At 55.3% G+C, this 23,003-nt stretch overlaps 1 protein-coding gene across 4 annotated transcripts in view; it reads left to right on the top strand.

The window, feature by feature from the left end:
- Nucleotides 1-23,003, top strand: part of LOC116955712 (uncharacterized) — a 37,374-nt gene that overhangs the window by 3,766 nt on the left and 10,605 nt on the right. For 2 of the 4 annotated variants that reach the window (XM_076053458.1, XM_076053460.1), the window contains exons 2-9: nt 2,341-2,361; nt 4,026-4,067; nt 11,451-11,483; nt 17,590-17,667; nt 18,438-18,473; nt 20,069-20,128; nt 20,701-21,087; nt 21,875-21,910. In XM_076053458.1, the coding sequence (XP_075909573.1) occupies nt 2,341-2,361; nt 4,026-4,067; nt 11,451-11,483; nt 17,590-17,667; nt 18,438-18,473; nt 20,069-20,128; nt 20,701-21,087; nt 21,875-21,910 (693 nt within the window). The remainder of the gene's footprint in view (nt 1-2,340; nt 2,362-4,025; nt 4,068-11,450; nt 11,484-17,589; nt 17,668-18,437; nt 18,474-20,068; nt 20,129-20,700; nt 21,088-21,874; nt 21,911-23,003) is intronic. The other 2 variants (XM_076053459.1, XM_076053461.1) reach the window with 1 other exon arrangement.

Below are 23,003 nucleotides of genomic sequence, written 5' to 3' on the forward strand. Positions count from 1 at the left end.
GCCGTTCCTGCGCCTCCTCCCCTAGGTCGACTCAGCATTAAATGAGTACCTGGTGCGGTGTGTGAGCAAACATCGCCACTGGGGAGACAAAGGCGGTCAGGGCGTGGTGGTACTGGCCACCCACCCCCTCGTGCCTTAGCAGCAGCAGCTGCTGCTGCTACTCGCTAACAGCACTTGGCCCCTACAGCCTGTTGAGGCTACACGGGGGACCTTTGTGTAACGAGCAGGAGAGCGTGCACTCGATGTAATTGTGAATAATGTGTGCGTTTGTAAATTGTGTTTTAATTTCATAAACTGTTGCGCGGTGCTGGCCACCCAGGACCTGCTCGCGAACAGCACTTGCCCCTACAGCCTGTTGAAGGCTACACGGGGGGCCTTTGATTCATGATGTTGAACCTGTAACGAAGGTTACGGAGTGGCCTGGGGGATGCCTCTGATGGCAGCTGTAGCTGTAGTAGCTGTGTAGCTGTAGTAGGGGTGTAGCTGTGTAGCTGTAGTAGGGGTGTAGCTGTGTAGCTGTAGTAGGGGTGTAGCTGTGTAGCTGTAGTAGCTGTAGTAGGGGTGTAGCTGTGTAGCTGTAGTAGCTGTAGTAGGGGTGTAGCTGTAGTAGCTGTGTAGCTGTAGTAGGGGTGTAGCTGTGTAGCTGTAGTAGCTGTGTAGCTGTAGTAGGGGTGTAGCTGTGTAGCCGTAGTAGCTGTGTAGCTGTAGTAGCTGTGTAGCTGTAGTAGCTGTAGTAGGGGTGTAGCTGTAGTAGGGGTGTAGCTGTAGTAGGGGTGTAGCTGTGTAGCTGTAGTAGCTGTGTAGCTGTAGTAGGGGTGTAGCTGTAGTAGCTGTGTAGCTGTAGTAGCTGTAGTAGGGGTGTAGCTGTAGTAGGGGTGTAGCAGCTGTAGTAGCTGTGTAGCTGTAGTAGCTGTGTAGCTGTAGTAGCTGTAGTAGGGGTGTAGCTGTAGTAGGGGTGTAGCAGCTGTAGCAGCTGTGTAGCTGTAGTAGGGATGTAGCTGTGTAGCTGTAGTAGCTGTAGTAGGGGTGTAGCTGTGTAGTTGTAGCAGCTGTAGTAGCTGTGTAGCTGTAGTAGCTGTGTAGCTGTAGTAGCTGTAGTAGGGGTGTAGCTGTAGTAGTTGTGTAGCTGTAGTAGGGGTGTAGCTGTAGTAGCTGTAGTAGCTGTGTAGCTGTAGTAGCTGTAGTAGGGGTGTAGCTGTGTAGCTGTAGTAGCTGTGTAGCTGTAGTAGGGGTGTAGCTGTAATAGCTGTAGTAGGGGTGTAGCTGTGTAGCTGTAGTAGCTGTAGTAGCTGTGTCGCTGTAGTAGCTGTGTAGCTGTAGTAGCTGTAGTAGCTGTGTCGCTGTAGTAGCTGTGTAGCTGTAGTAGGGGTGTAGCTGTAGTAGCTGTAGTAGCTGTAGTAGGGGTGTAGCTGTGTAGCTGTAGTAGCTGTGTAGCTGTAGTAGGGGTGTAGCTGTAGTAGGGGTGTAGCTGTAGTAGCTGTAGTAGCTGTGTAGCTGTGTAGCTGTAGTAGCTGTAGTAGCTGTGTAGCTGTAGTAGCTGTGTAGCTGTAGTAGCTGTAGTAGCTGCGTCGCTCTAGTAGCTGCGTAGCTGTAGTAGCTGTGTAGCTGTAGTAGGGGTGTAGCTGTGTAGCTGTAGTAGCTGTAGTAGGGGTGTAGCTGTGTAGCTGTACTAGCTGTGTAGCTGTAGTAGCTGTAGTAGATGTGTAGCTGTAGTAGGGGTGTAGCTGTAGTAGCTGTAGTAGGGGTGTAGCTGTGTAGGGGTGTAGGGGTGTAGCTGTGTAGCTGTGTAGCTGTAGTAGCTGTGTAGCTGTAGCAGCTGTGTAGCTGTAGTAGCTGTAGTAGCTGTGTAGCTGTAGTAGCTGTAGTAGCTGTGTAGCTGTAGTCGCTGTATAGCTGTAGTAGCTGCGTAGCTGTAGTAGGGGTGTAGCTGTAGTAGCTATAGTAGCTGTGTAGCTGTAGTAGGGGTGTAGCTGTAGTAGCTGTGTAGCTGTACTAGCTGTGTAGCTGTAGTAGCTATAGTAGGGGTGTAGCTGTAGTAGCTGTAGTAGCTGTGTAGCTGTAGTAGCTGTGTAGCTGTAGTAGGGGTGTAGCTGTAGTAGCTGTGTAGCTGTAGTAGCTGTGTAGCTGTCTAGCTGTAGTAGCTGTAGTAGCTGTGTAGCTGTAGTAGCTGGTGTAGCTGTGTAGCTGTAGTAGGGGTGTAGCTGTAGTAGCTGTAGTAGGGGTGTAGCTCTAGTAGCTGTAGTAGGGGTGTAGCTGTAGTAGCTGTAGTCGGGGTGTAGCTGTAGTAGCTGTGTTGCTCACTCACCATAACCACTCACCACTCACCCCTCTGTATTCCAGGTCAACGCAGTAAAGGCAAAGGTGAGCTCCATCTCTACACCTCACTCACCACAACAACCTCACCCACAACAACAACCTCACCCACAACATCACCCACAACAACAACCTCACCCACAGAAACAACCTCACCCACAGCAACAACCTCACCCACAACAACAACCTCACCTATAACAACAACCTCATCACAACAACATCACCCACAACAACAACCTCACTCACCACAACAACCTCACTCACCACAATAACCTCACTCACCACAACAACGTCACCACAACAACAACCTCATCCACAGCAACAACCTCACCACAACAACAACCTCACCCACAACCTCACCCACAGCAACAACCTCACCCACAGCAACAACCTCACCCACAACAACCTCACCACAACAACAACCTCACCACAACAACAACCTCACCACAACAACAACCTCACCCATAGCAACAACCTCACCCACAACAACAACCTCACCCACAGCAACAACCTCACCCACAACAACAACCTGATCACAACAACCTCACCACAACAACAACCTCACCACAACAACAACCTCACCCACAACAACAACTTGATCACAACTACCTCACCCATAACAACCTCACCCACAACAACAACCTCACCCACAACAACCTCACCACAACAACAACCTCACCCACAACAACAACCTCACCCACAGCAACAACCTCACTCATAACAACAACCTCACCCACAACAACCTCACCACAACAACCTCACCACAACAACAACCTCACCCACAACAACCTCACCACAACAACAACAACCTCACCACAACAACAACAACCTCACCCACAACAACAACCTCACCCACAACAACAACCTCACCCACAGCAACAACCTCACCCATAACAACCTCACCACAGCAACAACCTCACCACAACAACAACCTCAGCCACAACAACCTCACCCACAACAACAACCTCACCCACAACATCGTCACCCATAACAACAACCTCACCCATAACAAACTCACCACAGCAACAACCTCACCACAGCAACAACCTCACCACAACAACAACCTCACCCACAACAACCTCACCAACAACAACAACCTCACCCACAACAACCTCACCCACAACAACAACCTACCCACAGCAACAACCTCACCACAACAACAACCTCACCCACAGCAACAACCTCACCCACAACAACCTCACCCACAACAACAACCTCACCACAACAACAACCTCACCACAACAACAACCTCACCCACAACAACAACAACCTCACCCACAACCTCAACCACAACAACCACCTCACAGTGCCGTGTTAACACGCGAGCCACACAGCCGGGAGGGTACCTGGGTTCGATTCCCAACTCTGACGCCTTCCTATGCGGAGTGCGAATCGTCCCCCACCCCACCCCCTGTCCTGCAGAGTGAGTGCCAGTCCCTGTGTGTCCCATAGCTAAACCCACACCCACGGTGGAACTGCCGGCTGTTGGCCAAACCCACAAATCAATGCTGAATCGCTTGCAAATCCCTCAACCTGGGGGGTTTCACGAGCATCACCATCAACGCTTCCCAGTCCCTGACTCGTGCAAACTTGACAGGAGCCTCTTGCAAGGGAGTCACGAGATTCAGTGAGGCTCAACATCGTAAATAAATATGATGTTGATGATGATGATGTTGATGATGTTGATGGTTAAATGGTCTCTGTTCTTGCAGATTTTGACGATGACGATCTGCTGGGATATGTCAACGAAAAGCGTAAGTGACGCGTGTGTTTCGATTTAAAGCTTTCGTGACTGCAAGGATTCATCTTCTTTGGTTCTTTCGGTAAAGTCACCACGTAGAATGAGAATAAAATAATAAAATTGATAAAATAAAATAACGCAATAATATTCTCACGACGTTTTGGCTACAACACAAGCGGCCTTCATCAGGTCCAGCGATCCAGCGCTGTCCTCCAGACAGTCTCGTCCCTTCACCTGATGAAGGCCGCTTGTGTTGTGGCCGAAACGTCGTGAGAATATTATTGTGTTATTTTATTTTATCAATTTATTATTTTATTCTCATTCTACGTGGTGACTTTACCGAAAGAACCAAAGGAGACGCGTGTGTTGTTGTGTGTAAACATCAACACTGGGGGAGACAAAGGCGGCCGGGCGTGGTGCTGGCCACAACACACTCCACCACATCACTAACTGCTGCCTACTCGCTAACTGCGCTTGCCCCAACATTCTGTGCAGGCTACACGGGGCATCTTTGTCTTTGTGGGCAACGTAATCACGTTACAATTCTCAAAACAGAACCAGTGTACAGTATACATATACTGCATTTGTTTTACACATCCCATCAGCCTCACGTGCCCTCCTGTCTGGGGGGAGTAGCAGCAGTGCTGACAACACGGCCCGATCGCGAACACTGGCCCCGTTTCGACGATCAGGGCATCATCAGCAGTCAGGGCTTGGCTTGAATCAACGCTGGAACTCACCCACCCCCCACCCCCAACACCCTGCTCTCAGACACTTTAAACTTTGACTGAAAACTTTCGTGACTTGCAGCAATCCATATTCTTTGGTTCTTTCGGTAAAGTCACGTCGGTAGAAAATAATAAAGTTAATTTTAAAAAAATGTTTTAAAAAAAAGCCAAAAACTCACGTTTTTTTATAATACATTTTGTTTGTTTATTAATACAATTATTTATTTTATAAATTTCTATCCACGTGACACACACACTTTGTTTGGCAATATTTGACCGGAGGAATGGGAGGTTTATTTATTATTAATACGAACACGAATTTATTTCACTACACCACGTGGGGGGCGGGGGGGTGCCAACGAGCAGCAACAGCCATTCCGATCAGGATGCGACCTCCCCTCCAGCCTCGAGAGAGCGGCAAACACGTGGGGCCGATTTAAAAACTCGGGTAAACACCCTCCCACTCACTCTCTCACTCACCCTCCCACTCACCCTCTCGCTCACTCTCTCACTCACCCTCTCACTCACCCTCCCACTCACTCACTCTCCCACTCTCACTCTCCCACTCACCCTCTCACTCACCCTCTCACTCTCCCACTCACCCTCCCACTCACCCTCTCACTCTCTCACTCTCCCTCTCACTCTCCCACTCACTCTCCCTCTCACTCTCCAACCCTCCCACTCACTCACTCTCCCACCCTCCCACTCACTCACTCTCCCACTCACTCTCCCACTCACTCTTTCACTCACCCTCTCACTCTTCCACTCACTCTCTCTCTCACTCTCCCACCCTCCCACTCACTCACCCTCCCACTCACTCTCCCACTCACCCTCCCACTCACTCACTCTCCCACTCACCCTCCCACTCTCCCACTCACTCTCCCTCTCACTCTCCCACTCACCCTCCCACTCACCCTCTCACTCTCTCACTCTCCCTCTCACTCTCCCACTCACTCTCCCTCTCACTCTCCAACCCTCCCACTCACTCACTCTCCCACCCTCCCACTCACTCACTCTCCCACTCACTCTCCCACTCACTCTTTCACTCACCCTCTCACTCTTCCACTCACTCTCTCTCTCACTCTCCCACCCTCCCACTCACTCACCCTCCCACTCACTCTCCCACTCACCCTCCCACTCACTCACTCTCCCACTCACCCTCCCACTCTCCCACTCACTCTCCCTCTCACTCTCCCACCCTCCCACTCACCCTCTCACTCTCCCACTCACTCTCCCTCTCACTCTCCCACCCTCCCACTCACCCTCCCACTCACTCTCCCACTCACCCTCCCACTCACTCTCTCACCCTCCCACTCACCCTCTCAATCACTCTCTCACCCTCCCACTCACCCTCCCACCCTCCCACTCACTCACTCTCCCACTCACTCTCTCACTCTCCCACTCACTCTCCCACTCACTCTCCCACTCACTCTCTCACCCTCCCACTCACCCTCTCACTCACTCTCTCACCCTCCCACTCACCCTCCCACTCACCCTCTCACTCTCCCTCTCTCCCACTCACTCACTCTCCCTCCCACTCTCCCTCCCACTCTCTCTCCCACACTCTCCCTCCCACTCTCCCTCCCACACTCTCCTCCCACACTCCCTCCCACTCTCTCTCTCCTTCCAGGTTTCCCTCTCCCTCCCTCCCTCCTTCCCTCCCCCGCCTCTCCCTCCGCTGCATCACCCTCCCCTGCATCACCCTCCCCTGCATCACATCCTCTCCCCTCTCACCCCTCTCCAACCTCAATCCCTTCCCTCATCCACCTACATCACATCCTCTCCCCCCACCCAGCTCCCCAAGCCCTCCCCACCCGTGTCTCCCATTCTGCGTGATGTACCCCCCCCCTCTCTCTGCCTCATCTTGAGTGTTGGGGAGCGGTGGTGCAGCGGTTAACGCTATGCCACGCTACGAACACCGGGACAGAATTCCCAGTTCGATTCCCGCTTACGGCCACCACCACCAACACCACCATCACCGCCACCAACACCACCACCACCAATACCACCAACACCACCACTAGCGGCGATTACCTGAACCGGTCCTGGGCCTCCCTTAGGCCGACTCAGCCTTAAAAAATGAGTAACCTGGTGCGATGTGCAGTAAACATCGCCACTGGGGGAGAGACAAAGGCGGCCGGGCGTGGTGTGCCACAGTGCCGGTAGCCTTCATAGGCGCTGCTGCTTACTCGCTACTAACAGCACTTGGCCCGACAATTCTGTGTGGGCTACACGGGGGAGATTTGTCTTTATTTCTAGTGGGTGTGGGCTGTCTGGGCTGTGTACAGGCTTGCATTGTACGGGGATGTGTGTGTGTCTGTGTGTGTGTCTGTGTGTGTGTCTCTGTGTGTGTCTCTGTGTGTGTGTCTGTGTGTGTGTGTCTGTCTGTGTGTGTGTCTGGCTGTGTGTCTGTGTGTGTGTGTCTGTCTGTGTGTGTGTCTGGCTGTGTGTGTCTGGCTGTGTGTCTCTGTGTGTGTATCTGTGCGTGTGTCTGTCTGTGTCTGTGTGTATCTGTGTGTGTCTGTGTCTGTGTGTATCTGTGTGTGTCTGTGTCTGTGTGTATCTGTGTGTGTCTGTGTGTGTTTTTGCGTGTGTCTGTGTGTGTGTGTCTGTGTCTGTGTGTGTCTGTCTGTGTGTGTGTCTGTGTGTGTGTCTGTGTGTATCTGTGTTTGTGTGTGTGTCTGTGTGTGTGTGTGTCTGGCCTCAGGGTGCACATAGCCTGGCACAAGCGTCGTGGTGACGTCACCGCCACGTAGTGGTGAATGGCGGTTGTTGTTTTTGTGTGTCTGTGTGTCTGTGTGTGCGTGTGTCTGTGTACACCCAGGACCCAATTCCAACCTAAAGTGGCCTGGTCTCAGTTATCTGATGAAAGTTGCAAGCGAGAATTTCATCATCGCTTGCGGCTGGGATTGGCATCGTCCCCGACTCCTCCTGATATCGAGGGTAAATGAGCGAGGTTTAGGACTGTGACTCATGCAGCTTCAATGGCTGCTTTGGGTACGCGGTCCAGACCTCCCCAGAGACCCTGGCTGACAGAGGAGGTGTTCAGGATGGTTGAGAAAAAGCGACAGGTCCACTGTCATCGGCTACAGAGTCCCACGTCAGAGAATGAGGAGGCTTACCGCAGCCTTCGCTCGGAGGTTCGGAGAGCTGTGAGGCGCTGCAAGGATGGGTGGTGGTCGCAGGTTGCTGAGGAGATGGAGTCTGCCTCAGTGGCCCGTGATCACAAATCTCTATTTAACTCCATCAAAAAAGTAACCTGCAGCGCCACACCTATTACCATCATTAGGGGAAAAAAACGGTGATCCAATCTCCGACCCCTCAGCCAGGAAAACATCGTGGCACAAAGTGAGGATGACCCTGCTGAGGTTGCGGTGCCTCAAATATTGGAAGAAGTCACCGCCTGTGAGTGGCTGGCTGAGGTGCCATCTGTTGAGGAAGTACTGAAGGCGATCCGGAGTCTGAGACCAGGAAAGGCAGCGGGCAGAGATGATCTCCCTAGCGAAGTGCTGAGGGAGGGTGGCGTTTGTGCACAGACTGCCCTATATGACATCATAACAACAGTCTGGACCACTGGACGGGTTCCGCAGGATTGGAAGGATGCCCTGGTGGTCCCCCTTTTTAAGAATGGGGACCGCACAGACTGTAACAACTACAGGGGCATCTCACTCCTCAGTGTGCCGGGAAAGGTCCTGGAAAGGATTATTCAACATCGCCTTGCCAGGCACGCTGAGGAGAGGCTTGCGGAGCCCCAATGCGGTTTCAGGAAAGGGCGGTCCTGCACAGATGCCATATTTTCTGTCCGTCTGCTACAGCAGAGGTGTAGGGAATTCCAACAAGACCTACATCTCTGCTTTATTGACCTGGTCAAGGCCTATGATACCATCAGTACGCCTGGGCTCTGGGTTGTTCTTCGTGCTTTTGGAGTACCTGACCCTCTGCTCACGATCATTAAGGACCTTCATGAGGATGAGCGGGCCCGGGTAAAACTACGTGGTCGGGAGTCAGAGCCATTCCCTGTACACCTTGTGGTGCGACAGGGATGTCCTCTGGCTCCCACATTATTTAACATCTATTTTGACCACGTAGTTCGTGAAGCCTTCAATAGCTGTACCGGGGGAATCTCCATATGGTACAGATATAATAGGAGGCTGATCGATGCCCGGGTGCGGTCAAGGGATGGATCCCTATTGCTCAACCACGTTATGTATGCTGATGATTTGGTAATAGCTGTTCATTCAGAGGAGGAGTTGGAGACGCTGCTGCTGAGACTGGAGCATGCCACTAAGAGGTGGGGCCTTACCATCAGCCCCACCAAAACTAAGCACCTGCCTGGGTATTTTGTACCATCGGACACTCCACCCCCACAACTCCAAATCGGTGATGGGGCAGTTGTGGAAAGAGTGGAGAGTTTCCCATACCTGGGCAGTGTGCTTATGACCGGCTCCAGTTTAACAGCAGAGGTCTCACTCCGAATCAGTCGAGCGGCAATATCTTTTCATCGGTTGCGTAACGCTGTGTGGAAGCTACCTGGTCTGTCGCTCCGCACTAAGCTTCAGGTCTTCTCGGCCACGGTCATTCCCTCCCTTCTCTACGCTTGCGAAATGTGGACCCCCCTAATGGATCATTTTCGCCGGTTAGAAACATTTAGGCTGGCCTGCCTACGATCCATCATGGGTTTAACCAGACTGGATTGTGTCAGGAGCTCACAATTCCTTGAAAGATCTGGGCAAGGTCCCATGGGTGAGCTCCTCTGGCGGGCAAGGCTGCGATGGCTTGGTCATGTAGCCCGCATGCCCAGCCACCGCATGCCGAAACAGCTCTTGTTCGGCCGGATTGAGGGGGCTAAACGGGCGCGGCACGGGCTAGAGAAGAGATGGAGTGATGTGGTACAGGAGGACGTGGAGCTGAGTTAACTTGCCGATGACTGGTACCAGCGGTGTCAAGATCGGCCTCTGTGGAGGAGGCTCGTGAAGGACGCTACTGAGCAGTTGGAGGTAGCCGCCCTACTACAACAACGGAGGGCGGAGGAGCGACGCTCACAACAACGAGCGGAGCGCCGGGTGGCTGAAGCACAGCAGGTTGGCACAGTAGGGGGCACAGGTGGTGCATCAGCCAGTCATCTCAGTCAGTCGACCCGTGGCACCTGGGTCTGCCCCGTGACCTCCTGCCAGCGGGCGTTCGACACTTCACGTGGCCTCAGGGTGCACATAGCCTGGCACAAGCGTCATGGTGACGTCACCGCCACTTAGTGGTGAATGGCGGTTGTTGTTGTTGTGTGTGTCTGTGTGTATGTCTGTATGTGTCTGTGTGTGTCTGTGTCTGTGTGTGTGTGTCTGTGTGTATCTGTGTGTGTCTGTGTGTGTGTGTCTGTGTGTGTGTCTGTGTGTGTATGTGGGGAGTGGTAGTGTCGTGGTTAGCTGCGGCCACCCGTGTTCGATTCCCGCTCACGGCCAACACCAGTAACGATTTATCCGAACCGGTCCCGGGCCTCGCCTAGGTCGACTCAGCCTTAAATGAGTACCTGGTGCGGTGTGTGAGCGTCAGTGCTAGGGAGACAAAGGCGGTCGTGGTGATGTCCACCCCCCCCCCCCCTCGTGCTGCTGCCTGCTCGCTACTAACAGCACTTGCCCCAGCAGTGTGCGTGGGCTACACGGGGGAGCTTTGTCTGCGTGCTTCGTGAGAAGTTCATTTTCACAGAGCCTGGGGGGCCTGGGGGGGGGGGGGCGGGGTCCAGGAGGGGTGTGAAGTCGGTGGTGATGTTAGTGGTGATGGTGGTGGTGATGGTGATGTTGTTAGTGGTGGTGATGTTAGTGGTGGTGGTGATGGTGATGTTGTTGTTAGTGGTGGTGATGTTAGTGGTGGTGGTGATGGTGATGTTGTTGTTAGTGGGGGTGATGTTAGTGGTGATGGTGGTGATGGTGATGTTGTTGTTAGTGGTGGTGATGTTAGTGGTGGTGGTGATGGTGATGTTGTTGTTAGTGGGGGTGATGTTAGTGGTGATGGTGGTGATGGTGATGTTGTTGTTAGTGGTGGTGATGTTAGTGGTGGTGGTGATGGTGATGTTGTTGTTAATGGTGGTGTTAGTGGTGGTGGTGGTGATGTTGTTGTTAGTGGTGGTGATGTTAGTGGTGGTGGTGGTGATGGTGATGTTGTTGTTAGTGGTGGTGGTGTTAGTGGTGGTGATGGTGATGTTGTTAGTGGTGGTGATGTTAGTGATGGTGGTGATGTTAGTGATGGTGGTGATGTTGTTAGTGGTGGTGATGTTGGTAGTGGTGGTTATGTTAGTGGTGGTGATGTTGTTAGTGGTGGTGATGTTGTTAGTGGTGGTGATGTTAGTGATGGTGGTAGTGATGTTGTTAGTGGTGGTGATGTTAGTGGTGGTGGTGGTGTGATGGTGGTGATGTTAGTGGTGGTGGTGGTGTGATGGTGGTGGTGATGTTAGTGGTGGTGTGATGGTGCTGTGATAGTGCTGTGATGGTGGTGTGATGGTGGTGTGATGGTGGTGGTGATGTTAGTGGTGGTAGTGGTGGTGATGTTAGTGGTGGTGATGTTAGTGGTGGTGATGTTAGTGATGGTGCTGTGATGGTGCTGTGATGGTGCTGTGATGGTGGTGGTGATGTTGTTAGTGGAGGTGCAATGATGGTGGTGTTTTTTTTACTTCACAGCTACACCAAAGCCACCAAAGGGACGAGGCGCCGGTGATTAGACTTAAACTCACCACCACCTCACCACTTACTCACCACTACCTCACCACCTACTCACCACCTACTCACCACTACCTCACCACTTACTCACCACTTACTCACCACTTACTCACAACCACCTCACCACTTACTCTCCACCACCTCACCACTTACTCACCACCTACTCACCACCACCTCTCCACCACCTCACCACTTACTCACCCCCTCCTCACCACCACCTCACCACTTACTCACCACCACCTCACCACCTACTCACCACTTACTCACCACTTACTCACCACCACCTCACCACCACCTCACCACTTAATGACCACCTACTCACCACCACCTCACCACCATCTCACCACCACCTCACCACCTACTCACCACCACCTACTCACCACTTACTCACCACCTACTCACCACCACCTACTCACCAACTCACCACCTACTCACCACCTACTCACCACCACCTACTCACCACCAATTCACCACCTACTCACCACCTACTCACCACCACCTCACTACCTACTCACCACTTACTCACCACCACCTCACCACCTACTCACCACCACCTCACCACCTACTCACCACCACCTCACCACCTCACCACCTACTCACCACCACCTCACCACCACTTCACCACCTACCCACCACCACCTCACCACCACCTCACCACCTACTCAACACCACCTCACCACCACCTCACAACCTACTCACCACCAACTCACCACCACCTCACCACATACTCACCACCTACTCACCACCTACTCACCACCTACTCACCACCACCTCATCACCACCTCACCACCTATTCACCACTTACTCACGACCACCTCACCACCTACTCACCACCACCTCACCACCACCTCACCACCACCTCACCACCTACTCACCACCTACTCACCACCACCTCACCACCACCTCACCACCTACTCACCACCTACTCACCACCACCTCACCACCACCTTACCACCTACTCACCACCACCTCACCACCTACTCACCACCATCTCACCACCACCTCACCACTTACTCACCACCACTTCACCACCTACTCACCACTACCTCACCAACACCTCACCACCTACTCACCACCACCTCACTACCTACTCACCACTTACTCACCACTTACTCACCACCACCTCACCACCACCTCACCACTTACTCACCACCACCTCACCACTACCTCACCACTTACTCACCACTACCTCACCACCTACTCACCACCTACTCACCACCACCTCACCCCCTACTCACCACCACCTCACCACCTACTCACCGCCACCTCACCACCACCTCACCACCTACTCACCACCTACTCACCACTTACCACCACCGCACCACCTACTCACCACTACCTCACCACCACCTCACCACCTACTCATCACCACCTCACCACCTACTCACCACCACCTCACCACCTACTCACCACTTACCACCACCTCACCACTTACTCACCACCACCTCACCACCTACTCACCACCACCTCACCACCTACTCACCACCACCACCTCACCACCACCTCACCACCACCTACTCACCACCACCACCTCACCACCACCTCACCACCACCTCACCACCTACTCACCACCACCTCACCACCCCCTCACCACCACCTCACCACCTACTCACCACTTAATCACCACCTACTCACCACCACCTCACCACCACCTCACCCCCTACTCACCACCACCTCACCACCTACTCACCACTACCTCACCACCTACTCACCACCACCACCTCACCACCTACTCACCACTTACCACCACCTCACCACTTACTCACCACCACCTCACCACCACCTCACCACCTACTCACCACCACCTCACCACCTACTCACCACTTAATCACCACCTACTCACCACCACCTCACCACCACCTCACCACTTACTCACCACCACCTCACCACCTATTCACCACTTACTCACCACCACATCACCCCCTACTCACCACCTCATCACCACCTACTCACCACTACCTCACCACCTACTCACCACCACCACCTCACCACCTACTCACCACTTACCACCACCTCACCACTTACTCACCACCACCTCACCACTTACTCACCACCCCCTCACCACCCCCTCACCACCACCTCACCACCTACTCACCACCACCACCACCTCACCACCACCACCTCACCACCACCTCACCACCTACTCACCACCACCTCACCACCCCCTCACCACCACCTCACCACTTAATCACCACCTACTCACCACCACCTCACCACCACCTCACCACCTACTCACCACCACCTCACCACCCCCTCACCACCACCTCACCACTTAATCACCACCTACTCACCACCACCTCACCACCACCTCACCACCTACTCACCACCACCTCACCACCTATTCACCACTTACTCACCACCACCTCACCACCTACTCACCACCTCACCACCTACTCATCACCACCTCATCACCACCTCACCACCACCTCACCACCACCTCACCACTTACTCATCACCACCACTTCACCACCACCTCACCACCACCTCACCCCCTACTCACCACCACCTCACCACCTACTCACCACTACCTCACCACCTACTCACCACCACCACCTCACCACCTACTCACCACTTACCACCACCTCACCACTTACTCACCACCCCCTCACCACCCCCTCACCACCACCTCACCACCACCTCACCACCTACTCACCACCACCTCACCACCTACTCACCACCTACTCACCACCACCTCACCACCACCACCTACTCACCACCACCTCACCACCTACTCACCACCTACTCACCACCACCTCACCACCTACTCACCACTTACCACCACCTCACCACTTACTCACCACCACCTCACCACCTACTCACCACCACCTCACCACCTACTCACCACCACCACCTCACCACCTACTCACCACCACCACCTCACCACCACCTCACCACCACCTACTCACCACCACCACCTCACCACCACCTCACCACCACCTCACCACCTACTCACCACCACCTCACCACCACCTCACCACCCCCTCACCACCACCTCACCACCTACTCACCACTTAATCACCACCACCTCACCACCACCTCACCACCTACTCACCACCTACTCACCACTTACCACCACCGCACCACCTACTCACCACTACCTCACCACCACCTCACCACCTACTCATCACCACCTCATCGCCACCTCACCACCTACTCACTATCACCTCACCACCACCTCACCACCACACTCACCACTTACTCACCACCACCACCTCACCACCACCTCACCACCACCTCACCCCCTACTCACCACCTACTCACCACCACCTCACCACCACCACCTACTCACCACCACCTCACCACCTACTCACCACCACCTCACCACCTACTCACCACCACCTCACCACCTACTCACCACTTACCACCACCTCACCACTTACTCACCACCACCTCACCACCTACTCACCACCACCTCACCACCTACTCACCACCACTACCTCACCACCACCTCACCACCACCTACTCACCACCACCACCACCTCACCACCCCCTCACCACCACCTCACCACCTACTCACCACTTAATCACCACCTACTCACCACCACCTCACCACCACCTCACCCCCTACTCACCACCACCTCACCACCTACTCACCACTACCTCACCACCTACTCACCACCACCACCTCACCACCTACTCACCACTTACCACCACCTCACCACTTACTCACCACCACCTCACCACCACCTCACCACCACCTCACCCCCTACTCACCACCTACTCACCACCTACTCACCACCTACTCACCACCACCTCATCACCTACTCACCACCACCACCTCACCACCACCTCACCACCACCACCTCACCACCTACTCACCACCACCACCTCACCACCACCTCACCACCACCTACTCACCACCACCACCTCACCACCACCTCACCACCACCTCACCACCTACTCACCACCACCTCACCACCACCTCACCACCCCCTCACCACCACCTCACCACCTACTCACCACTTAATCACCACCACCTCACCACCACCTCACCACCTACTCACCACCTACTCACCACTTACCACCACCGCACCACCTACTCACCACTACCTCACCACCACCTCACCACCTACTCATCACCACCTCATCGCCACCTCACCACCTACTCACTATCACCTCACCACCACCTCACCACCACACTCACCACTTACTCACCACCACCACCTCACCACCACCTCACCACCACCTCACCCCCTACTCACCACCTACTCACCACCACCTCACCACCACCACCACCACCTACTCACCACCACCTCACCACCTACTCACCACCACCTCACCACCTACTCACCACCACCTCACCACCTACTCACCACTTACCACCACCTCACCACTTACTCACCACCACCTCACCACCTACTCATCACCACCTCATCGCCACCTCACCACCTACTCACTATCACCTCACCACCACCTCACCACCACACTCACCACTTACTCACCACCACCACCTCACCACCACCTCACCACCACCTCACCCCCTACTCACCACCTACTCACCACCACCTCACCACCACCACCTACTCACCACCACCTCACCACCTACTCACCACCACCTCACCACCTACTCACCACCACCTCACCACCTACTCACCACTTACCACCACCTCACCACTTACTCACCACCACCTCACCACCTACTCACCACCACCTCACCACCTACTCACCACCACCACCTCACCACCACCTCACCACCACCTACTCACCACCACCACCACCTCACCACCCCCTCACCACCACCTCACCACCTACTCACCACTTAATCACCACCTACTCACCACCACCTCACCACCACCTCACCCCCTACTCACCACCACCTCACCACCTACTCACCACTACCTCACCACCTACTCACCACCACCACCTCACCACCTACTCACCACTTACCACCACCTCACCACTTACTCACCACCACCTCACCACCACCTCACCACCACCTCACCCCCTACTCACCACCTACTCACCACCACCTCACCACCACCACCTACTCACCACCACCTCACCACCTACTCACCACCACCTCACCACCTACTCACCACCACCTCACCACCTACTCACCACCACCTCACCACCTACTCACCACCACCACCTCACCACCACCTCACCACCACCTACTCACCACCACCACCACCTCACCACCACCTCACCACCACCTCACCACCACCTCACCACCTACTCACCACCACCACCACCTCACCACCACCTCACCACCACCTCACCACCACCTCACCACCTACTCACCACCTCACCACCTACTCACCATCACCTCACCACCACCTCACCACCACCTCACCACTTACTCATCACCACCACCTCACCACCCCCTCACCACCCCCTACTCACCACCACCTCACCACCTACTCACCACTACTTCACCACCTACTCACCACCACCACCTCACCACCTACTCACCACTTACCACCACCTCACCACTTACTCACCACCACCTCACCACTTACTCACCACCCCCTCACCACCCCCTCACCACCACCTCACCACCTACTCACCACCACCACCACCTCACCACCACCACCTCACCACCACCTCACCACCTACTCACCACCACCTCACCACCCCCTCACCACCACCTCACCACTTAATCACCACCTACTCACCACCACCTCACCACCACCTCACCACCTACTCACCACCACCTCACCACCTATTCACCACTTACTCACCACCACCTCACCACCTACTCACCACCTCACCACCTACTCATCACCACCTCATCACCACCTCACCACCACCTCACCACCACCTCACCACTTACTCATCACCACCACTTCACCACCACCTCACCACCACCTCACCCCCTACTCACCACCACCTCACCACCTACTCACCACTACCTCACCACCTACTCACCACCACCACCTCACCACCTACTCACCACTTACCACCACCTCACCACTTACTCACCACCCCCTCACCACCCCCTCACCACCCCCTCACCACCACCTCACCAACCCCTCACCACCTCACCACCTACTCACCACCTACTCACCACCTACTCACCACCACCTCACCACCTACTCACCACCACCTCACCACCTACTCACCACCCCCTCACCACCCCCTCACCACCCCTGCCCCCCAGACTTCTCTGATGACGACCTCTTCGGGCTCGAACCCAACAACAAGCCCCCCCCCAAAACACTCCCCAAGGATCAGCCAGGTAACCATGGCGACCGCCTGGTGTGTTCTGCGTGGTGTGGTGTGCGTGGTGTATGTGGTGTGGTGTGATGCGTGTGGTGTGCATGGTGTGGCGTGCGTGGTGTGGTGTGTGGTGTGTGTGTGGTGTGGTGTGTGTGGTGTGTGTGGTGTGGTGTGCATGGTGTGGCGTGCGTGGTGTGGTGTGTGTGGTGTGTGTGGTGTGGTGTGTGTGGTGTGGTGTGCATGGTGTGGTGTGCGTGGTGTGGTGTGCGTGGTGTGGCGTGCGTGGTGTGGTATGTGTGGTGTGTGGTGTGTGTGGTGTGTGTGTGTAGGGAGCGGTAGTGTAGCGGTTAGCGCTACAAACCTTGCGACCCGAGTTCGATTCCCGCTCACGGCCAACACCGGTGACGATTATCTGAACCGGCCTTGGGCCCTCCCCTAGGTGGACTCAGCCTCAAATGAGTACCTGGTGTAGCGGTGTGTAAACATTGCCACTGGGGAGACGAAGGTGGCTGGGCGTGGTGCTGGCCACCCACCCCCTCGTGTGCCGTTCCGGCCTTCATAGGTGCTGCTACTCGCTAACAGCACTTGCCCCTACAGTCTGTTACAGGCTACACGGGAGGTCTTTGTATAGTGTGGTGCGGCGTGTGTGTGTGTGACAATGTGTGTGGGCCGGTGTGTGTGTGTGTGTGCCGTGCCGGCCTTCATAGGTGCTGCTACTCGCTAACAGCACTTGCCCCCGCAGCCTGTTAACAGCGTGTGGGGGATCTTTGTCTCTGCGTGTCTCAACAGCTAAAGTTCAGCCTAACCAAGGGAGCAAAACGTCCGGTAATCGCACGCAACGCAACGCGGCGCACGCGCCAGGCTAGGTTCACTCAGACCCCGGGCGAGCGAGAGAACGCGGCCCCGCCAGCGTGCAGAATCGCTTTAACGAACCGAATTGCCACCCATGATCATCGAGGTTGTTTTAAAGCTAGATCACGTGAATGTGTGTCTTTAAACCCGCCACCACCCGACACAGCCAACTTAGGCAGGTTTGGTGTCCCGTGAACAGAACGTGGTTAAATTCGCTACTAGTGTAGTGACTGACTTGGAGACGTGAATTCTCGTAGGCAGTTCTTTTATTCAACCGAGCACCCCGTTGCACAATACACACCGTACGCTGGCACACACTCTTCTCCCTCTCGTCTAGACACAACTCTGCGTAGTAAAATCTCGACTTAAAGCTTGCGTGACTGCAGGAATTCATTTTCTTGGCTCTTTGAACCTACCCACGTGACCTTACCGAAAGTCCCAGGAATACGAACTCTGCGTAAGTCGCTCGCCTACAAACACAACGCTAGCCGTCTGACACTGACGGCCAACTAGCGTCTAGCAGCGCAATGTCAGCTGGCGACGATCTTCAGCAGCGACGGCGGCGACGACGGGGATCCCGCTCCAAACGACAGCCCCGAGGTCCCCGCCCGGGGGCCCCTCTTATACTGGGGGGCGTGGCTCCGGCTCCGCCCCCGGCCACGCCCCCCAGAACCCGCTGGAACCTTCCAGCGGGTTCTCAACACGCCCCCCCCCCCTTCCGTGACCTTTCCCCTACATCCCTCTCTGGTCTATCACGTGACCTGCTGTCAAGTCAGGGCTGCTGCGAGCTGCAGATCCCCTTCCCTGCCAGCAGCCACCGCTATGCTGCTACGTGGCCGATTCTCTGTCACTACACATGTGCAGCAGCACACCGCTTGTGTGTTGGAGAGCAAATCCATCAGTGTGTCGTTCAACCCGCCACCACCCGAGAGAGCCAACGGGTAAGTTTTGGTAGTCCCGTAAACAGGGCGTGGCCAATTCGTTGCCGGTACAGCGCCGCCAGCGTGCTGGGTGACCCCGGTCGTGAGAGGCCCCACGTGCTGAAGACTTTAACTCGCCGTCACGGACGCAGTCGGCCGAGGCTGGGGCACGGAGAGCGAGGAGAGGCTTTGACGGCGGTGACCCGGCGCGCGATTTACACGCACGACGTAAACGTCACCCGCCGTGGTGTTCGCGGTGGTGATCATGGTGCCGTGGTGATGATGATGATGATCGTGGTGTCATGGTTATGATGATCATGTCACGGTTGTGATGATCATGGTGTCGTGGTTGTGAGTATGATGATTATCATGATGTTATAGTTATGATCGTGATGTCATGGTTGTGATGATGATGATCATGATTGTGATGTCATGGTTATGATGATCATGATGTCATGGTTGCGATAATAATGATGACGATCGTGGTGTCATGGTTGTGATTGTGATGTCACGGTTGTGGCGATCACGATGTCGTGGTTATGATTATGATGGTGATGTGATGGTTGTGATGAAGATGATGATCCTGATGTCATAGTTGTGATGATCGTGATGTCATGGTTGTGATCACTGTTGTTGTTGCTTGTGCAGGAGGAAGTTTCAGTGATAGTGACTTGGGTGATGGTGGTGGCCACGGTGCCAGCAACACCGGTGAGCATCACGCGTGTGTGCATGCGTGTGCGTGTGTGCATGCGTGTGCCTGTCTGTGTCTGCACACGTGTTTGTGTCTGCATGCGTGTCTGTGTCTGCATGCATGTCTGTGTCTGCATGCGTGTTTGTGTCTGCATGCGTGTTTGTGTCTACATGCGTGTGCGTGTCTACATGCGTGTAACGTCTTGGGGGAGTGTAGCGGTTAGCGCTACGCTGCGTTATGAAACCCGGCGACCCGAGTTCGATTCCCGCTCACGGCACAACGCCGGTGACGATTATCTGAACCGGTCCTGGGCCTCCCCCTAGGTCGACTCGGCCTAAAATGAGTTGCCTGGTGCGGTGTGCAGTAAACATCGGCACCGGGGGAGAGACAAAGGCGGCCGGGCGTGGTGCTGGCCACCCACCCCATCGTGTGCCACAGTGCCGGCCTTCGTAGGCGCTTCCGCTGCTGCCCGCTAACAGCACTTGCCCCAACAGCCCATTAAAGGCTACGCGGGGGACCTTTGTCTCTGTGTACGTGTTTACCGCTCGGCTGTCTTACGTCGCTGTCTGTTTGTGCTGTTGTTTTGCAGGTCAAGGGGGTAAGGCTGGCGGCGGCTATGGCCACGGTGGTGGTGGCCAGGGTGGTGGTGGCCAGGGTGGTGGTGGCGGCTATGGTCGTGGTGGCCAGGGTGGTGGCGGCTATGGCCAGGGTGGTGGCCAGGGTGGTGGCGGCTATGGCCAGGGTGGTGGCCAGGGTGGTGGTGGCCAGGGTGGTGGTGGCTATGGTCGTGGTGGCCAGGGTGGTGGTGGCTATGGCCAGGGTGGTGGCGGCTATGGTCGTGGTGGCCAGGGTGGTGGTGGCGGCTATGATCAGGGTGGCCGTGGTGGACAAGCTGGAGGTGGCTATGGTCGTGGTGGCCAGGGTGGCGGTGGTGGTGGTGGCTATGGTCAGGGCAGCTATGGATACGAAGACTACGGTAAACACTCGCAGCGTCAGCCGCCTTTGTCAGCCCCCGGTCTCACGGAGGTGACGGGGGACGGGTGGCGAATCTCCGAACTCACCGATGAGTGGCCGAGTGGGCTCAGGCGCGGCTCCTGATGCTCGACATCGTTGCGCTGAGTTTCCATGGACAGCTGCAGTCAACTCCCGGTCAACGCCGGTCGACTTGAGTCGACTCCATTCATCTCCAGTGAACTCCAGTCGACTCTCGTTGACTGGAGTGGACTTCAGTCGACTCCAGTCAACTTCAGTCGACTCGAGTCGACTCCATTCATCTCCAGTGAACTCCAGTCGACTCTCGTTGACTGGAGTGGACTTCAGTCGACTCCAGTCAACTTCAGTCGACTCGAGTCGGGTCCATTCATCTCCAGTGAACTCAACTCGACTCCAGTCGACCGGAGTAGACTCCACTCGACTCCAGTCGACTCCACTCGACTCCAGTCGACCAGAGTAGACTCCACTCGACTCCAGTCGACTCCACTCGACTCCAGTCGACCGGAGTAGACTCCACTCGACTCCAGTTGACTAGAGTCGACTTGAGTTGACTGGAGTTGCGTGGACCCTGGAAACTCGGCGTTGGGCCCGTGTCCACCGTGCCAATCGTTTGTGCGCAACCACAAAGTTGACCGTGCAAGCGGAGTTGTTGACGCGTGCGAGGGCGAGCGAGTGGGTTGCATGCAACTGGTTGCCTGGGTTTGTGGGCCTCCCCCCCCACCCCCCCCTGAGTTGAGACAAAGCTAAAGCGGCCACACTTTACCCTACAGGGACTGGACAGAACCCAGATACGGCGGACAACTATGGTATGTCACGTGTGTGTGTGTGTGTGGCGTGCCACGTGTGTGTGTGTGGCGTGTCACGTGTGTGTGTGGCGTGTCACGTGTGTGTGTGCGTGGTGTGTGCGCGTGCGGTAGTGCGGGGAGCGGTGGTGCAGCGGTTAGCGCTATGCTGCGCTACGAACCTGAAGTTCGATTCCCGCTCACGGCCAACACCGGTGATGATTATCTGAACCGGTCCTGGGCCTCTCCTAGGTCGACTCAGCCTCAAACGAGTACCTGGTGCGGTGTCTAGTAAACATCGCCACCGGGGAGACAAAGGCGGCCGGGCGTGGTGCTGGCCACCCACCCCCTCGTGTGCTGTGCCGGCCTCCATAGGTGCTGCTCGCTAACAGCGCTTGCCCCAACAGTCTGTACGGGCAACACGGGGGGGTCTGGTTTTTTGTGCGTTCGTGTGTGCACGCATGCATGTGTGTGTGTGCATGTGTGTTCGTGTGCGTTTGTATGCTTGTACACCTGTGTGTGTGTGGTGCATGCACACACACACATGCATGGGGAGCTGTGGTGCAGCGGTGGGCGCGCTGCACTACGAACCACCCAGCGAGACAAGTTCTGTGGGAATGTGCGTGACTGATTGTAATGTGTTACTGTGGCCACGTGTGTGTGTGACTGATTATGTGTGGCTGTGCGTGGCTGTGCGTGACTGTGTGTCACTGTGGCCGTGTGTGTGTGTGACTGTGTGTCACTGTGGCCGTGTGTGTGTGACTGTGGTCATGTGTGTGTGACTGTGCGTGACTGTGTCACTGTGGCCGTGTGTGTGTGACTGTGGCCATGTGTGTGTGACTGTGCGTGACTGTGTCACTGTGGCCGTGTGTGTGTGTGACTGTGCGTGACTGTGTGTCACTGTGGCTGTGTGTGTGTGTGTGTGACTGTGGCCATGTGTGTGTGACTGTGTGTGGCTGTGCGTGACTGTGTGTCACTGTGACCGTGTGTGTGTGACTGTGGCCGTGTGTGCGTGACTGTGCGTCACTGTGTGTCACTGTGGCCGTGTGTGTGTGACTGTGGCCATGTGTGTGTGACTGTGCGTGACTGTGACACTCTGGCCGTGTGTGTGTGACTG

The sequence above is a fragment of the Petromyzon marinus genome, chromosome 61 (assembly GCF_048934315.1).
Source record: "Petromyzon marinus isolate PM22_M1 ecotype Great Lakes invasive population chromosome 61, UKy_Petmar_22M1.pri1.0, whole genome shotgun sequence".
NCBI classification, from domain to species: Eukaryota; Metazoa; Chordata; class Hyperoartia; order Petromyzontiformes; family Petromyzontidae; genus Petromyzon; species Petromyzon marinus.